This window comes from Protopterus annectens, chromosome 12.part0, assembly GCF_019279795.1.
Source record: "Protopterus annectens isolate FY-2018-M chromosome 12.part0, PAN1.0, whole genome shotgun sequence".
In the NCBI taxonomy this organism is placed as follows: domain Eukaryota; kingdom Metazoa; phylum Chordata; order Ceratodontiformes; family Protopteridae; genus Protopterus; species Protopterus annectens.
The window spans coordinates 627,277,306-627,297,830 of record NC_056746.1 but is presented as its reverse complement, the minus strand read 5'-3'; the positions used below and the strand labels follow the sequence as shown (position 1 = coordinate 627,297,830).

At 41.1% G+C, this 20,525-nt stretch overlaps 1 protein-coding gene across 1 annotated transcript in view; it reads left to right on the top strand.

Annotated features, from left to right (window-relative positions):
* Positions 1-20,525, top strand: part of VPS35L (VPS35 endosomal protein sorting factor like) — a gene marked incomplete in the record, with an annotated part of 3,288,436 nt that overhangs the window by 416,658 nt on the left and 2,851,253 nt on the right. Inside the window, 1 exon segment of the mRNA XM_044089753.1 lies at positions 7,818-7,902. Within this exon segment, the coding sequence (XP_043945688.1) occupies positions 7,818-7,902 (85 nt within the window).

The following is a 20,525-nucleotide window of genomic DNA, read 5'->3' as shown; positions in this document are numbered from 1 at the left end:
CTCACCCATACCCAACAGAACTAAAACCTGCTCCTCAGTGAAACACAAACCTATCTGGTGGGCATTCTCTATCAACAGGCTTTACAACAAAAGAAAGAAACTGTTGTCCAAGGGTAAAAAGGCACAAATTCCTAATTGGAAAAACTCTTTCCTTAGCCTCAACAAGCAAATTAGATCAGTAGTGAAAACCTCCAAAGGCAATTATGAATCGAAACTAGCGTCTGAAACAAAGAGAAACCACAAATCCTTCTTCAGTTACATCAGGAACCTCCATGGCAAAGCCCAGGTTTGCTCCGAATTAGTACTTAATTGTACCCCTTACACTGATCCTGTTGACTTCACCAACCTGCTAGCAGATAGGTTCAGTGCAAACTTTACTCCCCCCTGTCTCCCCACAAAGGCCCATTCAACATCCCTGATACTTGTTCCTCACCTCACATCTCTGTAGATCAAGTGTTAAAAGCCCTATCCAAGGCAAAGAACACAGCTTCCCTGGGACCTGATAGTATCCCAGACTGTATTCTGCACCATCTCCAGCAAGAACTAGCTTTGTCATTGAGCACCCTGTTCAACCACAGCCTATGCCATTGTCATCCCCTTGTGCAAAGGTGGTGCCACTACTGACCTAGGAAACTATCGCCCCATTAGTTGGCAAGTCTGATCTATAACGCTATAGAGCATATTATTATGGACTTCATAAACAAGGACATAGGCAATCTCCAAGCACTTGACCCTGCCCAGTTCGAATTTGTCAAGGGCAGATCTTGCCTTTTGAACCTGGTTGACTTTTTTGAGACTGTCAACAAGGCCCTGGATGAGGGGAAAGTCAGTATATACGGCTTACCTTGACTTGGCCAAAGCCTTTGACACAACCCTCCACTCAGGCATCATTGAAAAGCTAACACAACTTGTTGTAAATCCCTATCTCATCAGGTGGTTGGCCAGCTGGCTCACCGATAAGACCCACAAGGGCAAAATGGGCATCTCCATCTCCAACAGCAGACCTGTCACTAGTAGTGTTCCCCAGGGATCTGTCGGGACTCCTGTTTGCCATATACTTCTCAGAGGTCCAGGCAAAGACAAAAGGCCTGTGGCTGACCAAGTCTGCAGATGACTGTAAGTTGGGTGCTGTCATTGAGTCCCCAAATGATGATAACATACTACAAGAGGTTCTCACAGCAACAAATGACTGGTGCCGAAGTCATGGCCTTCAGTTAAATGCAAAAAAAGTATTATCATACCATCTGGCAAAAACACTGCCTGTACTGATTAGCAATCAATGCCAACCCCCTAAGCACACAACCTGTGTGAGAGCTGCGTACACAGGTTGACATCAGTCTCGCATGTGACCATCTTGTAGAGGCAGTGGTCAGAAAAGCCTTTTACTTGGTTCATTTCATAAGAAGAGGGATTGCATCCAGAAAACAGGAGGTTATTACCTCTCTGTACTCCTCCCTCGTTAGGCCAATAATTGAGTACAACTCCCCGTTTTGTATGTACTTCTCCAAACACCTGCACCAACTGGAAAGGCCACAGAAATACCTCACAAAGAGAATCCATGTCCTCCAACATCTGTCCCATGTGGACAAGGCTCAAAGCACTATCACTGGACTCGGTGTTGTACAGATTGCTTACATGTGATCTGTGTCTCGCCTACAAGGCAGTCTCAGACCCAGCCCTAGTAGAGATGCTCCATATCCAAAAGTCTAATTCTTCACGCATTATCCACTTGAAAGGGTTAAATCTAATATGCAACATTAACAAAACCTGCTGGAGGGACATGTTTGTCTCCCAGAGTCTGCCCCGTCTCTGGAATAGACTTCCCATACATGTCAGAGTACGTTGCCGACCCTCTTCCAGTGCAACCTTGATGAGTGGCTGGGAAATCACAAATTTGTTCCAGGGGTTCCACCTGTGTCACCCATCGACAGGGGTGGCAGGTGCTGACTGAGGTTTCTTTTTTGGGGATAAACTGTTGGCTAGGCTTGTAAGGGCCCCAAGGCCATTAGCCTAGTAATCTCCTATGATCCTATTGTACGTGACAGTTTTTTTCAATGTGTATTTCCAGTTTTTGTTTTACAAGCACACACCGTTTGGCAAGCTGATCTTTTATACGGTTGTTTCTTCTCATCTCCATTTGAACCTGTGTCACATTTTTAAAAACGTTTGCTTAAATGGCAACCTCAAACAAACAAAAGAAAACTAAATACATTTTCAAAACACCCCATCCCCTATTAACTTAGAACAAACACACAAAACTGTGTACGTCTTCAAAAATATTAATCCTCCAGATAGGAATATTTGTCCCATATTGGCAGCTGCATCCACAGGCATTACCAAATGTAAAGTTGACGTTAGCCATGCTAAAGTATGTGCTACAGCCTCTGTTCCCACGTAAACTGATTGCTCTGTTGTTCTTTTCTTTTTATCTCTCTTCCCCTAGCCTAATGTGAAAAACAGCTTGCATGCTTTCAGAAAACATTAACTTCTGGCCCTAAGTGAAAGTGCACTAGCTATCTTTAAGTAAAACTAAATTGTACACTGTTCTATTAAATGCATTAAAGTATTAAGGCTGCTAAGGAGGTTATTTCTTAATCACTTCCCATAATTTCAAGCTTTATTTTTTTCACTGAACTGCTTGAAATTTTACCTTTAAATGTTGCATTTCCCCTGGGAAAGAATGGTCAGAACTTTCAAAATGAATTGCTAACACCAGCAGATAGCTTGTCTACCTGTAAAATTAGTTAGCAATGAATCTTTGTCAGTTTAGCCCAGAACAGAATGTACAACTGCCTTCAGATGCAGACTTGACTCCCACTGAACGTTTGCTAATAGAAAAATAACAAAGTAACATCTCTACATATGTAAGAAACTTAGTATTATTTATCACATTCATCATATTGTCTTATTTTCCAAGCCTATTTGCATAGGAAAAGCACTTGTTTATAGCTTAAACTAAGAGCCTTAATCTAGACATTATTGCTTGTAAAATAAGAGAAAATGTCTTAATTCTACATATAATCACTGCCCATTTACACCCCAGCCATCCCAGCAGCACAAGATCACAACACATTTACAGTAAACATGTTTTTGTCAATCCTTTCTACTCTTGTTATATTGTAAAGCTTGTATTTCTTACAACTAAAAACACTTTTTACTTTAATATATTTAATGCATACAGCAGTCACTGAAAAGACCCTCATCCGCACATATATAATGCCCTCACTACACACCACACACAGCTGTTTTACTATGTATAACATGATTAGCATCATCAGTTATTTTATGCAAATGCTAATACAAACAAAAATTATTTTACTTGGTTACTTTTTCCCCTTTTAGTGCCCTTCTAAAGGTTAGTGACGTAAAGCAGGGTATGTGCTTTAAAGTCCACCCACATGTTTAAGAATCTCAACAATCCAGCCTTTCTCAGCCACTTTTCTTGGAAAGCCATACTTTACAAATGTGGCTGATGCTTTACAGTATCGCATTTATACACTAATTTCAGTCTTTCTGGTCTTCTTTATGTTCATCTCCATCTCCCAGCACCATATTATTTTTCGAGTCCAATGTACTCCTGAGTATTCTAGCCAACTCCTGTGTTTTTTTTTTCTCTTTCTCAATCAATTTCCATTGAAACATTTGAAAATGTTTCACTGGCAAAGTCTCTGTATGAGCTTTATTGTCAGAAGAAAATCTTTTTTTTTTGTACTATATTGGAGAACATTATTCTAGGTTTTATTTGTAAAATCTACAGTCTTAGACCATTTCTTTTGTTTTTATAGTATATTGGATAGTATTCAAATTCAAAGAACTGTTGTTTACTATGACTCAAGTGTCATGCTGATTTGTATTTTTATGCTTGTTATTTGTTTAATATTGTCTACTGATGTATCACCTAAATGTTCAGTGAGTGGGTTTTTAATACTGAAGTATTTTCTGTATTGCTTCCTGAGCCGGGGTCTGTATAGGTTAGGCCAGGGAGGGATGAAATGTATCTAAACTTTTAGAAAATATACTATTTATTATTTCTTAATGTTTGTGTTTTTTTTTTCACGTCTTGAGTATTCAGTGCCATATGATATGTTTTGATTTAAGAAGTGGTATTCTGTGCCTTTTAGATCTTTCATTTAGACCTTGAACAACTTATCCTTTGTTACTGTCCTGATTCAAGAAGTGAATTTTGAAGGAAATTCAACATTATAGAATAAAGCTGCTTTTATTTCCATTTGTTTTAAGATAACCGTTCATAGATTTTTTTTTCTCACGGAAATGCATGGACTTAATTGACAGTATTGTTCTGTTCAAAGGAAATGTATTGATAAAAGTTTCACATTTGGTGTATCTGTGGCAGTTTTGTTTCTCATGTCTTGTCCTGACTTTGGAACAGTAGGACTGGTACCTTTTGCACCCTCTAGTCACTGCGACAAACGCATCATAATTTAAGCTCCTTCCTACCCATAACCCCATGCTCTTGCTACTTTCTCCAGATCTCATTGCTGCCATAAAGATAATGATGTCTGCAAGCAGCTTGAGCATTTTACACATATTATTTGTAGCTTTTGGTGCAACTAAGTCAAGTATTTTTCTTGATTGGTGATCCTTTTAATATTGTTGGCTAGTGGTCAATGCTTAAAGGCTTCTAGGTTGCTGTACTGTATCCATTTTTTCCAAGGTTCTCTCTCCGTCTTTTCTCCCATCGTGCTGCAAACCCAGTTGGGCCATTAATCCACTTTAACTTGTATTCTGTTTCTTCCTTCCTTGTCTTGGTAGCAGAATTGTGTAGTGCTCTGTTGAGCAGAGAGTATTTACATGCAGATTTAGCAGAGATTTCAAAGTTTGTCTAGTGAAAATAAAGAATATATATTGTGTAGTGAAACTAAAGAAACGTACTCTTTTGGCCACATCACTGAAGTTCACCCACTGCTTCTCCTTAGGTTGCAGATTTCCAGCCTCTACATACCTATACTCACACTTAATGCCTCAACATTACCTTTTCCTGCACTTCTGATGTGTCCCATCCTTCTTTTTGCCAGTGTCCGTGCCAGAGCAGTGTTCAGCATTATCATTTCATTGACACACACATACTTTTGACAGCATTTTTGGTACATTATGCACTGGTAGCCATGTTTTTTGGCTTTATCTGACTTACTTAATTACTATTCTGTCATCATCGATTTTGGTAATGCTGATCTTCCCAGTGCTGGGGTCAACATCAGAGGTCCTATCACCAGAAATCTCATTCACTGCAATGGAGCTCAGGAAGTTTGCACTGTAACTTCCAATTGGCGGAGCCTAAGCCTTTTGACAGAATCAAATTATTTCCTCACATTTCAAACAAATGTTCATATCTCTGGAACACTAGGGGTTGTGAAAGAAATGTAAACGGCAAGCTCTTCAGCACAAACTATTTTATAGTAATAGCATTCTTTAGTTTCTAGGTCTTAAACTGAATTTTATAAGTCACAGTAGACATAATAACTATTACATTTGTAATATTTTTTAAACACCTTAAAATATCTCAGCTACCACTCAGGTTACACACACACTGTCAGCAGAATTTTATTCATCTAGCTGAGAGCTTTCATATGAGGCCAAGTAGTTCTGTCTGTGTTACTTGGTTGTTGAGATATTTAGAAAAATGTGAAAATATCTATATAACTTAATATCATAAACGCAACCGTTAATATCTATTTACCTGCACTAGACAGAGGTCAAATATTAATACAGTTGAGTTTGCCATTGTGTAATCTTTAAAATGAAATATTTTTAAAACCTTGTACATAGCATGGTTTTGGAATTATTGATGCAGGTATGAACAAGCAGTATTTGACGCCTAGAGACATCAGTAGGAGTTAACTGCAGATGCACCTGGAGGCGTCACTCAGTTGTAATGAGTTATAACCTCAATACCTGATAAATCCATCACCTCTACCTTAGTCTTACAGCACCTGGCACAAGCAAAACCTTCAGTTAATTTGCAAATAGCATTTGAGGTTGTAAGTATTTTCACAAATACCTAAGCTCAAACAGTCACTGATTCAGCCAAATGTTCCTGCAGGACTTCTGCAACCTTTTACAAGCCTTTCCCTTTCCCTAAAAGTTAACTGCAGCTAAAAAAAACACCAAAGCAAAGCCAAGGCACACATAATTTCCCCTCACCTTCTCAGAGGAAAATCTGAATAAGGAAATGTCATTTTGCCACTTTCTCCAACAGAGGGCATGAACTTCAGATAGCGTTTCCTTATTGTGCAAGAAAAGGGAAGTAACCCTTGGATTCAGTGGTTTCTCCTTAGTTAAGTTTGCAAAAGGTCTGCAGGTTCACCTTGCAGTCCATCTGGGTGGCATTTTCTGTTAAATGTTTTAAAGAGCTCTACTGTAGTGGCATGGGACAATCCTGACACAGATGCACTAGTCAGGAAGGCAAACTGGGGTAATCTTTTTTTCCTGTAAGACTGAACTTTTTGGGCAGAGACATCAAAATGGGTTTTTCAATGTTTCTGTGTTAGCCCTATGAAAGGCTCCAATATCAAAGAGTTTGATTTGGGAGTAAGGTATTTCTTTATTAAATTGCATCTTACAGACATTTCCTGTTTTAATTTGGGATTCTGGTCTTCATCCTAGACTTCTGTAAATGTTTTGCAAAGAATTTCTTATGGGAACATTTTATATGTGATCCTGCCAGACCTGAGAACCACTTCATGAGCGTTAAAATGTCTGTCAACTCTGTAGTATCATTAACCTTGACAACTGGAATTTCTGCATTAGAGGTACTGTCTGTCAGTCTCTTTATATTTCAGAAAGAGAAGGGTAATCTTCAGGAAAAAATCATTGTGTTTTTTCCAAAAGTAGCTATGGAACTGAATCTGAATTGATCAGTAACTTTGCAGTGTTCCTTATCACTTAAGGCTGAGGACAGATAACTCCTCCACTGTATGAATGCCCATCAACAACTCAGATTGTATGTGGACAGAACAAAATCTTTCTTCAAAGCTGATTAACTCTTTGTAACCTTTACCAGCCCTGAGCTCGACATGAAAAATTGTCAAGAATTACATCTCAGAATGGTTACCCAGTTTTTGAACTTTGTTTTACTGATGTTGGGACTACCATCCATGCCACGTATGAGCCACTAATCGAACTTTGTTAACCTGAGACATGGTTAGAGCTTTATTCCTGCGTGCCATCAGTGCAGGTATATAGTCCCACTGTTTAACAAACATAGATCTTGTACTTTACAGATCGATTGTTGTGATAATTGCCTAGCTTTCATGTGCATTCATATCATCTCCTATTAATGACTGAAGCAGAAACAAATGTTTTTCCTCATTTCTTATGAAAAAACTAGGGCATTTTTATGTAAATGTTCAGGACCATAAACTAAAAGGTCACATTAGGCAGATATTGTGTATTCATCTGACTGGAAGCATTATTTTATTTATTGTAAGCATTAACAGAATAATTATTCTTACTGGCATTTGCCAGATTTTGTAGTACTCACAGACTCCCTTAGATATAGACATAAATTGCAATACTTGCTATATAATTCTGTGCCAAGTATTTTTGTATTGCACCAAATTTGAGCTTCATGCTCAAAAACGCATTGTTGTGTATGGTAGCTAATTTAGGTGTGGGCAGTTTTTAACCTGGCAAGTCAAGAAAAAGGTTTTGATGTTTTACTAATAACTTGCATTTTGTTGTATGGACTCTTAAGCTTTTCAAATATAAATTGCTATAGTAAGCTTTTAGATAATGTACATTTCTTTCTACTTCTGTAGTGTAAAAATTAAGACTTTGCTCTCTTTTTCCCTTTTTAGTGCTCTAAACTTCTTTCTGAGACTACTGTAATCCAGTTTTATCCAAGCAAGTTTGTTCTTATCACGGATATCTTGGACACTTTTGGTAAGTAAAATGTAAAGTTTGGTAAAATGGACTGAAGTCTATAAAGTACCTGTTGGGGATGCCAAGAAGCAAAGCAGATTGTATTTCAGAAGATGAGATGTAAAAGGGCAGGAAGTAGATTTCTCAGTAGTAAAGTAAGGCAGTCTGAGGAGTCTGTGACAGCAAAAAAGTGAATTTAGAAAGGTGGAGGCAGTACTAAAGCAAATCTTCAACTGCCTGAGACATAGCTGACCCCTGTTCAATATAACACAAAATTTGGCAAAATTTGCAAACAAGGAGTGAAAATATATAATGTCTATATCTGTGTGTGTGTGTGTGTGTGTGTGTGTTTTTATATATGTGTGTGTGTGTGTATATATATATATATATATATATATATAAACAAAATGCATTCCCCATAAAATCAGAAAAATGAAGACAAAAGTATGTAAAATATAGCTCTTTCCAATGCCTTTACCTTAAGCAAATATGCTATTGAAACATGTTCATTGAGTCCAGGCCAGTTATTTGCATTCAAACGCAGCTGCCAATGTAGTTTACATTTTTCCAGTAATAAGGTCCATGGACTTTCATTACTGTTTGAAGGCATATATATTTTATATATTTTTATTCCATGCAAATTTTCTCAATAGAACTGACTCAGTGCTACACACTGTGAATTTATTTGTGGTGGCTCCTTTTAAAGATGGTGATTCATTTCCTGGGGGCTTGGAGGTGATGTGATTGAACACAAAAGCTATAAAATGTATGTGTACTTCCAGCTATGTTTATCTGATGAAGTTCATGTATTTTGTGAACAAAAGTGCTTATCTCTTATAGTTTTAAATAAGTTTTGATTTCATAAAGTTTCTAGATGAAGTTCTTCTGGATTTTATCTACAGCATTTTGTTTCCTTGGGCCCCCCATTTGTGTTTTAATCTGCATTTCTTCAGTTTATTTTTTGGCCTGTTCAATGTAATTTTGGTAAATACTTTCATTGCAGCTGTTATATTTAAGTTGTATTGAATAGTAGCTTTGTAAGCTGATATTCCCATTAGTTTTACAAATATAATGTAAAAATGAAAATTATTTGCAATGGTGTTATGGTGACTTAGATTTTATGGATGGCTCTCTTTTTTTTTTTCTATATCCAAAAGGATAGATCATAACTTATCTTAAAGAGTGTGCCACAATCTAAGGTTTGAGGAGACATGTAAAACCGGACACATCTATACACGGGATTGCTCAGCATTGTATAGTTCTTAGCAGTTTACCCTGTGCTTAGCGTTAAAGAACTGCTTATATCAGAGAAACATTGTCAGAGGATTTCAGTTTGCATACTTGAAACTCACATAAACTATATCTTCTACTGATAAATTGTTGTACTGGTGTGATACTGATGGGGTTAAAATCAAAGATGTGATTCAACAGGTGTCTGGATTACATTACTACACTAATGATCCATTGTTGTTCACTATTGAGTGATTCTGGGGGTGCTGCATTCCAGCTTGAGATTGTTATCCTTGGGATTTTTCTTTGCCCAATGATTCCTTAAATGTCCTTCAAGAATGCAACTGCAGTCATAACATGTGGGTTGTCCTGCCTCAGGCAGCCCTCGGTCGGCCGGATTCCAAAGTCTGGGTCCGACGTCGGCTGATGTCGCATTTCTCTCCGACGTCAGAGCGGCTGGAGTACATAAGCATCAGCCGACGCCATTTTCTTCAGTCTTTCTTGCCGCGCGGTGCCCGAAGCAGAAGCAGTTCGCAAGTGCCGGTCGGACGGCTCCTGTATTCTATGATACCGAAGTCATCAAAAAAGCTAAGTACCACGTTGGGGACCTTTTCTTGCCTCAGCCGATGTCAGAAATTACTGAAAAAGTTAACAATTGTCTTTCTTGTGGTAAACAAATACCTCATAAGGATTTCCACTCTTACTGTCTCCCTTGCCTGGGCCCAGACCACGACGTCTCGGCCTGTGTAGCCTGTGCTCGCTTCAACAAGCGCACTCTCAGGTGCCGGGCGGAGTTCGCTGAAGATTTTTCGCGATAATTTTGCTTACACCATGCCGCCGGATCTTCCGACATCGCAACGCCCAAAAGCGAAAAGACCAGGACCGACATCCTCGCCCGCGTCTACCACCGACTCCACGCCAAAACCTAGCGCGAGTGCTCCGGTTCCCTCTGAGACGGTCTCTCCACCGCTCTGAACCGAAGACACCGCAGTACGACGACTCGATTCCAGACATTACTCCGATGCCAGTTATAGATTTTCCTCCGGATACGAAACCGAGGAAATGCCGAGACCATTGCTGTAGACAAGGTCACTCCTGCACGTGGAGCTGCCAGGCCCCCTATGGCCATGTCTATTAAGGCCTACACTAGGCTAAGGCAGCCAGCAAAACCAAGCATATTACTTAAACCCTTACCTCAGCCGACTCCAGAGACACAAATTATGTCCATGGCTGCTGATTTGATTTCCATGATTAGAGGTTCACAGGTCCATCCTGAGAGAGGATCCCAGCCGCCTCCTGATAAAAGGCCCCGGGTTGAACCCTCTAACCCTACACATTCAGATGAAGAATCTGAGGGCTCTGTCCACTCTGATAGCCAGGAAGAGCTCTTCCAGACCTATGGGGACTCGGATGCAGAAGATTCCATCCCCTCGGCCTCCCCTCCTGAGGATATTTCTTTTGGGGAAGTTCTGCACACCATGAGGGAACATTTCAAGTGGCAAGGTCAGGAATATTCTGATTCTAGGAAACGCCTTAGGACTTTTCTTAAGAAGCCTCAGCACAGGCCCTTAGCTATTCCTCCTGTACTTGATGTTCTGGATGATTTGTATTCTGACTCTAGTGCTTCCCCTGATTCTCTTCCTCCTGCTCCAGCCAAGCCAGACAGGTATTACAGGGTCCCAGAAACTCATTCCCATTTATTCAGGGCCCACACTGCTGATCTGGAAACTATTTCACAGGGGCCTAAAGGGGTTTCAGCCTCCACCTCAAAAAATCCTTTGCCCTCCAACGGGGAAGCTAGGTCATTAGAGAGATGGGGCAAAAAGGTTTACACATCCACTACCTTATCTATGAGAGCTTTAAATTGCTTTTTCCATATGTTACAATAGCAGGATTATCTGTTGGAAGATTTACAAAAAACATTAGCCACTCCTGAGCCTTTAGACAGGAAGACTTTGCAGGAAGCTGTACATAACACTCCGCAAGTAAGCAATCACTTCCTGCAGTGTGGATATGATGCACTGGAAGCTTCATGTAGGGCAGCTATGACAGGGGCAGTCATTTGTAGACATGCTTGGTTAAAAGATCAACCTCTACCAGATCATGTAAAAGCAAAACTTCTGGATGCACCTTTGGAAAAGAACAAGCTTTTTGGTGCAAATGCTAAGGATGTGTTAAAGACCATCAAGAAAAAAGCAAAATCAGTCCAGACTGTGAAAGATTTCCTCCAGGTTCAACCCCCAGATTCAGTAGGAATTGGCCTTCAAAAACTGGTCCTTTCCTAATCCAGAAAAGTTTCAAAGGGGTAAGAACAGGCGTGGCCGAGGAAGAGGCCAATACAGAGGCCCTTACAGGGGACGACAATGGCAGCCAGGAAACCAAAGAAGTGACGCAGGGGTTTCACCTGCCCCACAACCACAATCTCAATGACTTTCCTCTACTACCGCCTACCAGGGAACAACTGGAAGCTCCCTTGGGCGGAAAATTATCTCTGTTTGCAGAGAACTGGCACAGACTGACAAAGGACAAATGGATTTTGGACATTATAGACCGAGGGTACAGGTTTCATTTTCATACCTTACCAAGAAAACAAGGCATGCCAAACCTGCCACAAAATCAGAGGGGCAGAGGCTATCAAGCAAATCACTCTGCTAATTCGGATGAAAGCAATAGAAAGAGTTCCACAACAAGAACAAGACCAGGGGTTTTACTCAAGACTGTTCCTTGTTCCAAGAAAAGAATCTCAATGGAGACCAATACTGGACTTGTCCACATTAAACACCTTTCTCATAGTACCAAAGTTCAAAATGCTGACTCTACAGCAACTCCTTCCCATGCTGGGCAAGGGGTCATGGCTGATTACTCTGGACCTCAAGGAGGCATACCTGCATGTCCCTATCAGACACAGCTGCAGAAGATACCTCAGATTTCTTGCAGGGCCAGAGCATTATCAATTCTCAGCATTGCCATTTGGCTTATCTACTGCCCAGAGTATTTACAAAATGCCTGGCTTCAGTAATTGCTCATTGCAGGCTCAGGGTATACAAATTTACCTGCACCTGGACGACTGCCTCATACAAGCGGACGACAAATTGATGTTGACAAAAAACCTGGATTATGTCATACGATTACTTCAAGCTCTGGGATACACAGTCAACTTCCAAAAGTCAAGACTGCAGCCATCCCAGCAAATAATCTTCTTAGGAGCCAAACTAGACACAGCCTCTCAGATGGCTTACCTGACAGAAGACAAGCAAGAGAAGTTATCTCATTACTTCAAAGGTCTAGCAAAACTCACCCAGATGACTGCAAGGAGATTCCTACAGGCCCTGGGTTACATGGCATCCTGCATTCTCCTGGTTCCATTCGCAAGACTACACATGAGAAAGCTTCAGTGGTACCTAAAAAGCATTTGGTCTCAACACAGCAACAACTTGGAGACAATCATACCACTCATTCCATGCCTACAAAAGGAATTCCTATGGTGGGCCTCGGTGAGCCAGGCAAACACAGTTATGTCATTCATAAAACCACAGATAACACAGACCATGACTACAGACGCCTCAGACCTTGGATGGGGGGGCGCACATGGAAGGCAGGTGTATACAAGGACAATGGTCTCCAAAGGAAACACATCTGCATATAAACCAAAAGGAAATGCTGGCAGTAATGCATGCCATCAAGGCCTTTCAACACCAACTCCAGCAAGGCCATTTAATGATGCGGACAGACAACACCACTGTGATGTGGTACATAAACAAGCAAGGGGGCACCCACTCTTACCCTCTTTGCAGACTGACAATGCAGCTTTGGGAGAAATCACTGAGCCTAAACATCCAGTTACAATCCCAGTTTGTTCCAGGAAAAGACAATGTGTTGGCGGACAGCCTAAGCAGGAATTTCACAGATCCACACGAGTGAAGGTTACATCCGAAGGCCTTCAGACAACTCACTTTGACATGGGGCAAGCCAGAAGTGGACCTATTTGCCTCTCACCTCAACCATCTTCTACCAAAATTCTGCACAAGGACATACCATCCAAAAGCTTGGAAATATTCCCCTTTATTCAAATTAACCCCAGGAAATATCCCCCCCTTGATGATGACCCAAAAACTAAAAATAAAGCAGAAAACCTTTTTAAATGTTAAATTTAACCACCGGCCCACTCACGGGGAAAAAAGTCAACAAGTGGGTTCCCATGTTAATTTTTTTTAAAATTTTAAAAACCATCCACCTTAGCCCCTCAACTAAAAATGGGAGACCCCTTTAAAGCTTATTCTCTCCAAGGAAGTTAGATATCCCAAGGTTTAACCCCAAGAAATTTTTCTTTACAAAGTGGAAAAATTCAGCTTTATAGGGAAACATATCATCTTTTAACACCCACAAATTTTTTCCAAATTTTTAAAAAAGGCTTATATTCCCATAAAAAAAGGTCCATTTCAGTTGATTCAACACTGGGCCCCCTTTTTTATTTAAGGGAATTTCCCGGGGAAAAAAAATTCACCGGAAAGGGCCCCCCCTTTAGCCCGGGGCCTCTTTGTTAGAAAAATTTACTCTATTTTTGGCCAAGTTTTGATTGCAATTTCCCCATGGAAAACGCTTTTGTTGGAAAATTTTGCAAAAGGGTTGGGCCCGGTAATGGCAAACCCCCAAAAAATTTTGGGGGGTTTTATTTAAACCACCTTTTTTTTTGCCAAAATTATCTAAATTGCTATAGTAAGCTTTTAGATAATGTACATTTCTTTCTACTTCTGTAGTGTAAAAATTAAGACTTTGCTCTCTTTTTCCCTTTTTAGTGCTCTAAACTTCTTTCTGAGACTACTGTAATCCAGTTTTATCCAAGCAAGTTTGTTCTTATCACGGATATCTTGGACACTTTTGGTAAGTAAAATGTAAAGTTTGGTAAAATGGACTGAAGTCTATAAAGTACCTGTTGGGGATGCCAAGAAGCAAAGCAGATTGTATTTCAGAAGATGAGATGTAAAAGGGCAGGAAGTAGATTTCTCAGTAGTAAAGTAAGGCAGTCTGAGGAGTCTGTGACAGCAAAAAAGTGAATTTAGAAAGGTGGAGGCAGTACTAAAGCAAATCTTCAACTGCCTGAGACATAGCTGACCCCTGTTCAATATAACACAAAATTTGCAAACAAGGAGTGAAAATATATAATGTCTGTATCTGTGTGTGTGTTTTTTTATATGTGTGTGTGTGTGTGTGTGTGTGTATGTATATATGTATATATCTATATATATATATATATAAAACAAAATGCATTCCCCATAAAATCAGAAAAATGAAGACAAAAGTATGTAAAATATAGCTCTTTCCAGTGCCTTTACCTTAAGCAAATATGCTATTGAAACATGTTCATTGAGTCCAGGCCAATTATTGGCATTCAAACGCAGCTGCCAATGTAGTTTACATTTTTCCAGTAATAAGGTCCATGGACTTTCATTACTGTTTGAATGCATATATATTTTATATATTTTTATTCCATGCAAATTTTCTCAATAGAACTGACTCAGTGCTACACACTGTGAATTTATTTGTGGTGGCTCCTTTTAAAGATGGTGATTCATTTCCTGGGGGCTTAGAGGTGATGTGATTGAACACAGAAGCTATAAAATGTATGTGTACTTCCAGCTATGTTTATCTGACGAAGTTCATGTATTTTGTGAACAAAAGTGCTTATCTCTTATAGTTTTAAACAAGTTTTGATTTCAGAAAGTTTCTAGATGAAGTTCTTCTGGATTTTATCTACAGCATTTTGTTTCCTTGGGCCCCCCATTTGTGTTTTAATCTGCATTTCTTCAGTTTATTTTTTGGCCTGTTCAATGTAATTTTGGTAAATACTTTCATTGCAGCTGTTATATTTAAGTTGTATTGAATAGTAGCTTTGTAAGCTGATATTCCCATTAGTTTTACAAATATAATGTAAAAATGAAAATTATTTGCAATGGTGTTATGGTGAATTAGATTTTATGGATGGCTCTCTTTTATATCCAAAAAGATAGATAATAACTTATCTTAAAGAGTGTGCCACAATCTAAGGTTTGAGGAGACATGTAAAACCGGACACATCTATACACGGGATTGCTCAGCATTGTATAGTTCTTAGCAGTTTACCCTGTGCTTAGCGTTAAAGAACTGCTTATATCAGAGAAACATTGTCAGAGGATTTCAGTTTGCATACTTGAAACTCACATAAACTATATCTTCTACTGATAAATTGTTGTACTGGTGTGATACTGATGGGGTTAAAATCAAAGATGTGATTCAACAGGTGTCTTGATTACATTACTACACTAATGATCCATTGTTGTTCACTATTGAGTGATTCTGGGGGTGCTGCATTCCAGCTTGAGATAGTTATCCTTGGGATTTTTCTTTGCCCAATGATTTCTTAATTTTGTATGTGACTTTCAGGTGTTACTGAGGATTTGTGATCACTCTTTTGTGAGGTGATCACAAATACATGTGACTTGCATTAATAAATCTCACTGAAGTAGGCATATTGTTACTACAGCTGAAATATTCTACTTAGACATTTGTCAGTAAGTGAACATTGTGGAAAAACTATTTTCTTCTCTCTTGCACTGTTACCGCCATTCATGGTCTGCAGCTTGGTCCTTGGCTCCTCGTTTTCTCTCAAATGTTTCAGTTGGAGTGGTGAGATTTACCTTTTGCTTACTCCCTTTAGCTAGGTTTGTTTGTGTTTTTTTGATAGGTAGTTAGGTAGTGCGTGCTTGTGTTTTGCTGAGGTTAAGTAGGTTGACCCTTTCTGTTTACCACTTCCTGTCCTTATTCTCCATTAAGAGAGTTTAATTTTTAGTGTGTGTGCGTGTGTGTGCGTGTGTGCGTGTGTGTGTGTGTGTGTGTGTGTGTGTGTGTGTGTGTGTGTTGTTTTTGGATCATGGACAGGATGTTTAAGAAATGCATCTCCTTTGGCACAAACTGCCATCTCAAGATGCTCAACTTAAATGTGTCTGTTGCTTCGAACTGGAGCACTTAAACTCTGGGTGTACTATCTGCGAGAGCTTTGGCTCATGGGCTTTGAATGAGCTTGAGGAGAGACTTGTTCTTAAGGCTCTTTTGCCTTCTAGCTCTTTGGTTACTTCCAAAGCATCCTCCGCAGATCTCAAGACCAGGCCTGAGAAGCCTTGGGCACGAGACTCCAGGAGCTGTGCTAGGGAGCACAAGAGGTCATCCTCTGCTTCCACCTTGGGGACAGCTTCTTTGGACTCTTTTGAGTTTGAGGGTCCCTCGGCTTTCGGGCTCCATGCGTTCCTTGGTGCTGGCTTCAGCTCCAACATCTCAGAGCCAACCGCCTTTGGTGCCAGAAACCTCAAAAGAATGCTTCACTATTTCCTAGCATTCCCAGCCCATTTTTGATTAAAGGGACACCTTTGGGTAGGGTGGCTTCCCCCTTTTCCCCGGGTGCTCCTCCTTGCTCACTGGAGTCCTCCCCTTCTCCCCCTCAGTTCAGAGCCTGTCTGGCTCAGATCCCACATGCAGGTTTATCTTTGCACTGACCCTTGGAGCTGTCCTTGGTGGCATTGTCTGTCTGGTCATCCAGGTTGGTGAACAGTATTAAACAGTCAGATCTGGAGCAGCTGATGTGTTCCTTTATGCAGACACAGATGCAATTAGGCCTCATTCTCTCGGGTCCGACACAGACTTTTGAGACCCTTGGCTCTGTTCTTTGGATTTCCTTCCTTGGCCCCCTTGGATCCAATGTCTTTGGGGTCAGTGGAGTTTCCACCGTCTGGATCAGATCTAGGTGCCTGGTGCTCTCCAGATCTGTCATGTTTAAACCCCAACCTGTTCAGGAATGATAGCCCCTTGGAGTTGTGGCATTGAGACTGGAGTGTTGGGGTTGATGGTTCTGGTCTCTGTTTCATCACTCCTGCTCAGGGTCTCTGCCATAGTTAGCTCAGCTCCAATCTCAGCAGAGAGTCTGGACACAGTGCCTTTATGTTCTGGGTTGTCTTTGGTGCCTTCAGGTTCAGAAACATTCAGATCCGGGAGGGCCTCGTCTTTGATGTTGTAGAGAGGATGTTCTCATTCAGAGAGAAGGGTGGAATCTTTCCAGCCAGTACCCACTGCCATTGTCTGTACTGCTGACCAGTCATCAGGCTGCTCCTGGTCAGCCTTCATCGTCCAGCCTCCAGTCTGCCCCCTTTGAGGGTTTACCTCTCTCTTCCCGTCCTCCTCCTTTTTCTGCTTCATAGGAGTGGGAGGTTTTGGAGAAGAGAAGGTTCAAGAGGAAGCACTTGGATTCTCTGGAAGAATCCCTCACTGAGGATACTGACCTCGAGGAAGGAGAGGGTTCCCCCTAGTCCCCGCGTGATGACTCCTCCTTTGGTGATTTGTTGGAACTGATCCAGAGGGTATGTTATCTCCTTTATAGATATTCCATAGGTCTCCCAAAACATCTCCTTAATGTTCCACTCCATCAAAGACTTCCTGCAGTGGCAGGGATCTGCAAGCTGCTGGCAAACCAAGTCATTCAAGAGGTCCTACCAGACTTGAAAGGATTCAGGGTCTATTCCAGATTCTTTTTAGTGCCAAAGAAGACAAAGAACCTAGACCAGTCTTAGACCTAAACAAGCTGAACCAGATTAACATAAAGGCCAAGTTCCAGATGGTCATGGCGCAGTCCATATTGCCCCTTCTGAGGAAGGATGATTGGATGTGCTTGACAGACCTCAAGGATGCCTGCCTTCACATAAATTATTATTTATTTACATTTGTTGACCGGGAGTGTCCGACTGGACATAGGTCCATTTTCAGCAGAGGCCCAGGATGAAAAGCTCCACAGTTAAAATAAACAGACAGTAGTTACATTGGATTACATAGCGATTAACAATGTGATTAACATAGCAATTAATTACAAACATATTTACAGATGAAGAACATAGTACATCAGTGCCACAGTGGACAACTAGAATCTTTATCTGCGAAGTATGTAACAGACATTAACAAATGAACCACAAAACAGCGAAAAGTAGAGTTGACCACAATAAAGGCAATGAGTTCTTCGGTTTGGTCCGAGTTTCAGACATTAACAAATGTTACAATAAGAAGTTCCTGCTGTATAATAAGTACTAGGCTTATGAGCATCTGAGCTTGCTATAATAAAGGTAGGTAGTGGGGTGGAATGGAAAGAAAGGTAGTGGTCGGATGGGGTTGGTGATATTAGAGTGGGAGTTGCAAGGGCATAGCCAGCATGTTTTTAGGTGTGCTTTTAGTAAAGTTTTGAAGTGGGTGCATGATGGTACGGAGGTAATTGTGGGTGGGAGGGAGTTTCATAATTTGACTATGGCGCAAGAGAATAGTGCTTCACCAGCAGAGTTATTGGCTTTAGTGATCTGCAAGTGATTTTTTTGTTGCTGGATCTTAGTGGTCTGGTGGTACGATAGGGTTGGAGTAGATTCTGGAGGGATGGGACAAAGATGCATCAGTGTTCTCAGAGGTTCCTTTGCTTCTGATTGGGGGCCAGTCATCATCATTTCAGGGCCCTGCCACTTGGTCTCGCTACAGCTCTCAGAGTGTTGACCACGTGTAGGATGGTGGTCATAACCTGGTTCCATCTGCAGGGTTTGCGTTTTTTTGTCTACTTACCACCCCCCCATGAAGAATTTGTTGATGGTGGCCAGGAATTCCTTGTTCCAGCTATGCAAAATATTAGGCATTACAGTCAATTATCCCTAATTGAGCCTTGAGCCTGTATAAGTCTTAGAGTTCAGAGGGTGTCGTTTGACACAGTCCAGTAGATCACCAGGCTCCCATCTTCCAGAGTTCTCAGTGTTTGAGATCAGGCCATGTCAGTGGTTGTGATTCCCAAGTCTCCAGCTAATGCACTTCTAAAGCTTTTTGGGTCATATGGAACTATCGATAGGGCTAGTCCCAGTAGCCAGGTATCATATGCAGGCACTGCAATGGACAATGGCCATACAGTGGTCACTCCTTACACATCCCTTGGATTTCCTGATATAGCTGATGAGAATTTGTCATGAGCAGATTCAGTGGTAGTTACATCCTCCATTAGTACTACAGGGAAAACCTTTTGTAATTCCTACTCCTTCAGCCACTGATGCCTTGCTACTGGGGTGGAGACGGGGTATTTCAAAGGGAAGACTGCTCAAGGGTCCTGGTTTTCTGCAGAGGCACACTTTCACATCATTGTTCCGGAAATGAGAATGGTCCTCCTACCATTACAGTCTTTTGAGGATATTCTCCCCGTGGGGGTGATTGGTTCAGATCATAACATGTCTGTAGTCTGGTACCTCAACAAATGGGAAGAGACCATGAGGGTCTGGCAGTGTGTGCTCTGCTTTCATTGGTTTCTGGTGGCAACGTGTATCCCTGGGAAGTCCAACATTCTGGCCACCAGTGTCAGCAGAAGCATTCTATTGCCCTATGAGTGGTTCCTAAATTCAGTGGTGGCAGCTTAGATTTTTGGAGCTGGGGCACTCCATGTTGTGACCTGTTTGCACCCCCATCCAGCACCAAGTGTGACAGCTATTATGTCCTTGCCCCCCCTCCCCCAAGAACAGGCACCCAGGGATGCTCTGACATTTGCTTGGCCTCTGGTCTCCTTTACTCTTATCCCCCACTTCCCCTCATAGTGAAGTTTCTTCAGAAAGCAACCCATTGCAGAGCTTCAGTGATCCTCATTTCCCCCTTTTGGCCTTGCCAGGAGTGGGTTCCCTTCCTGTGGCCTCTTTTTGAAAGACTCCCCTTGGGTGTTACCTCATATCCAGACAGACTGAATCCACCCAATCTTCTGTCCCTCAAGATGATCACATGGTTCCTCCAGTTCCCTTCATGGCTGGAATAACAAGCTTTCGAAGGCAGTGATACGCAAATTGTCATCCTGTCAGAAAGCATTCGGTAGGGAAGAGTACACCAGTAAGTGGAAGAGATTTGCATTATGGGCAGAGGGTCAGAGACTTGATCTCTTCTCTATCCCCTTGAAGTCAGTTTTGGATTTTCTAGCCTGAGCTGTTCGGTTCAGGCTTCAGCTTTTCTGCTATCAACCTTCGTGTTGGCAGAGATATGTCCTTAGCATCTCTCAAGATTTGCTAGGACTTTTTGAAAGGCTCTTTCATTCTTCGTCCTTCAGTACAGGAGTCGGTGCTTCCCTAGGATCTGCCCATTTTTTTCTGTTGTTGACTTGTCCCCCATTTGAACCTTCAGCCTTTTTGGATCTGAAACTTTTGTCCTGGAAAACTTTGTTTTTGGTGACAATTACCTTGATCAACAGGGTTTCAGAATGGCAAGCACTTCATTCTTCTCCACTTTAATTTTAAGGACAGCGTGTCTCTTCCTACAAATCCTTCCTTTTTACGTAAGGTAGTTTCAGAGAGTAATCTTCACAATTCCATTCATCTTCCTGTGTTCTTCTCCATTTTTTT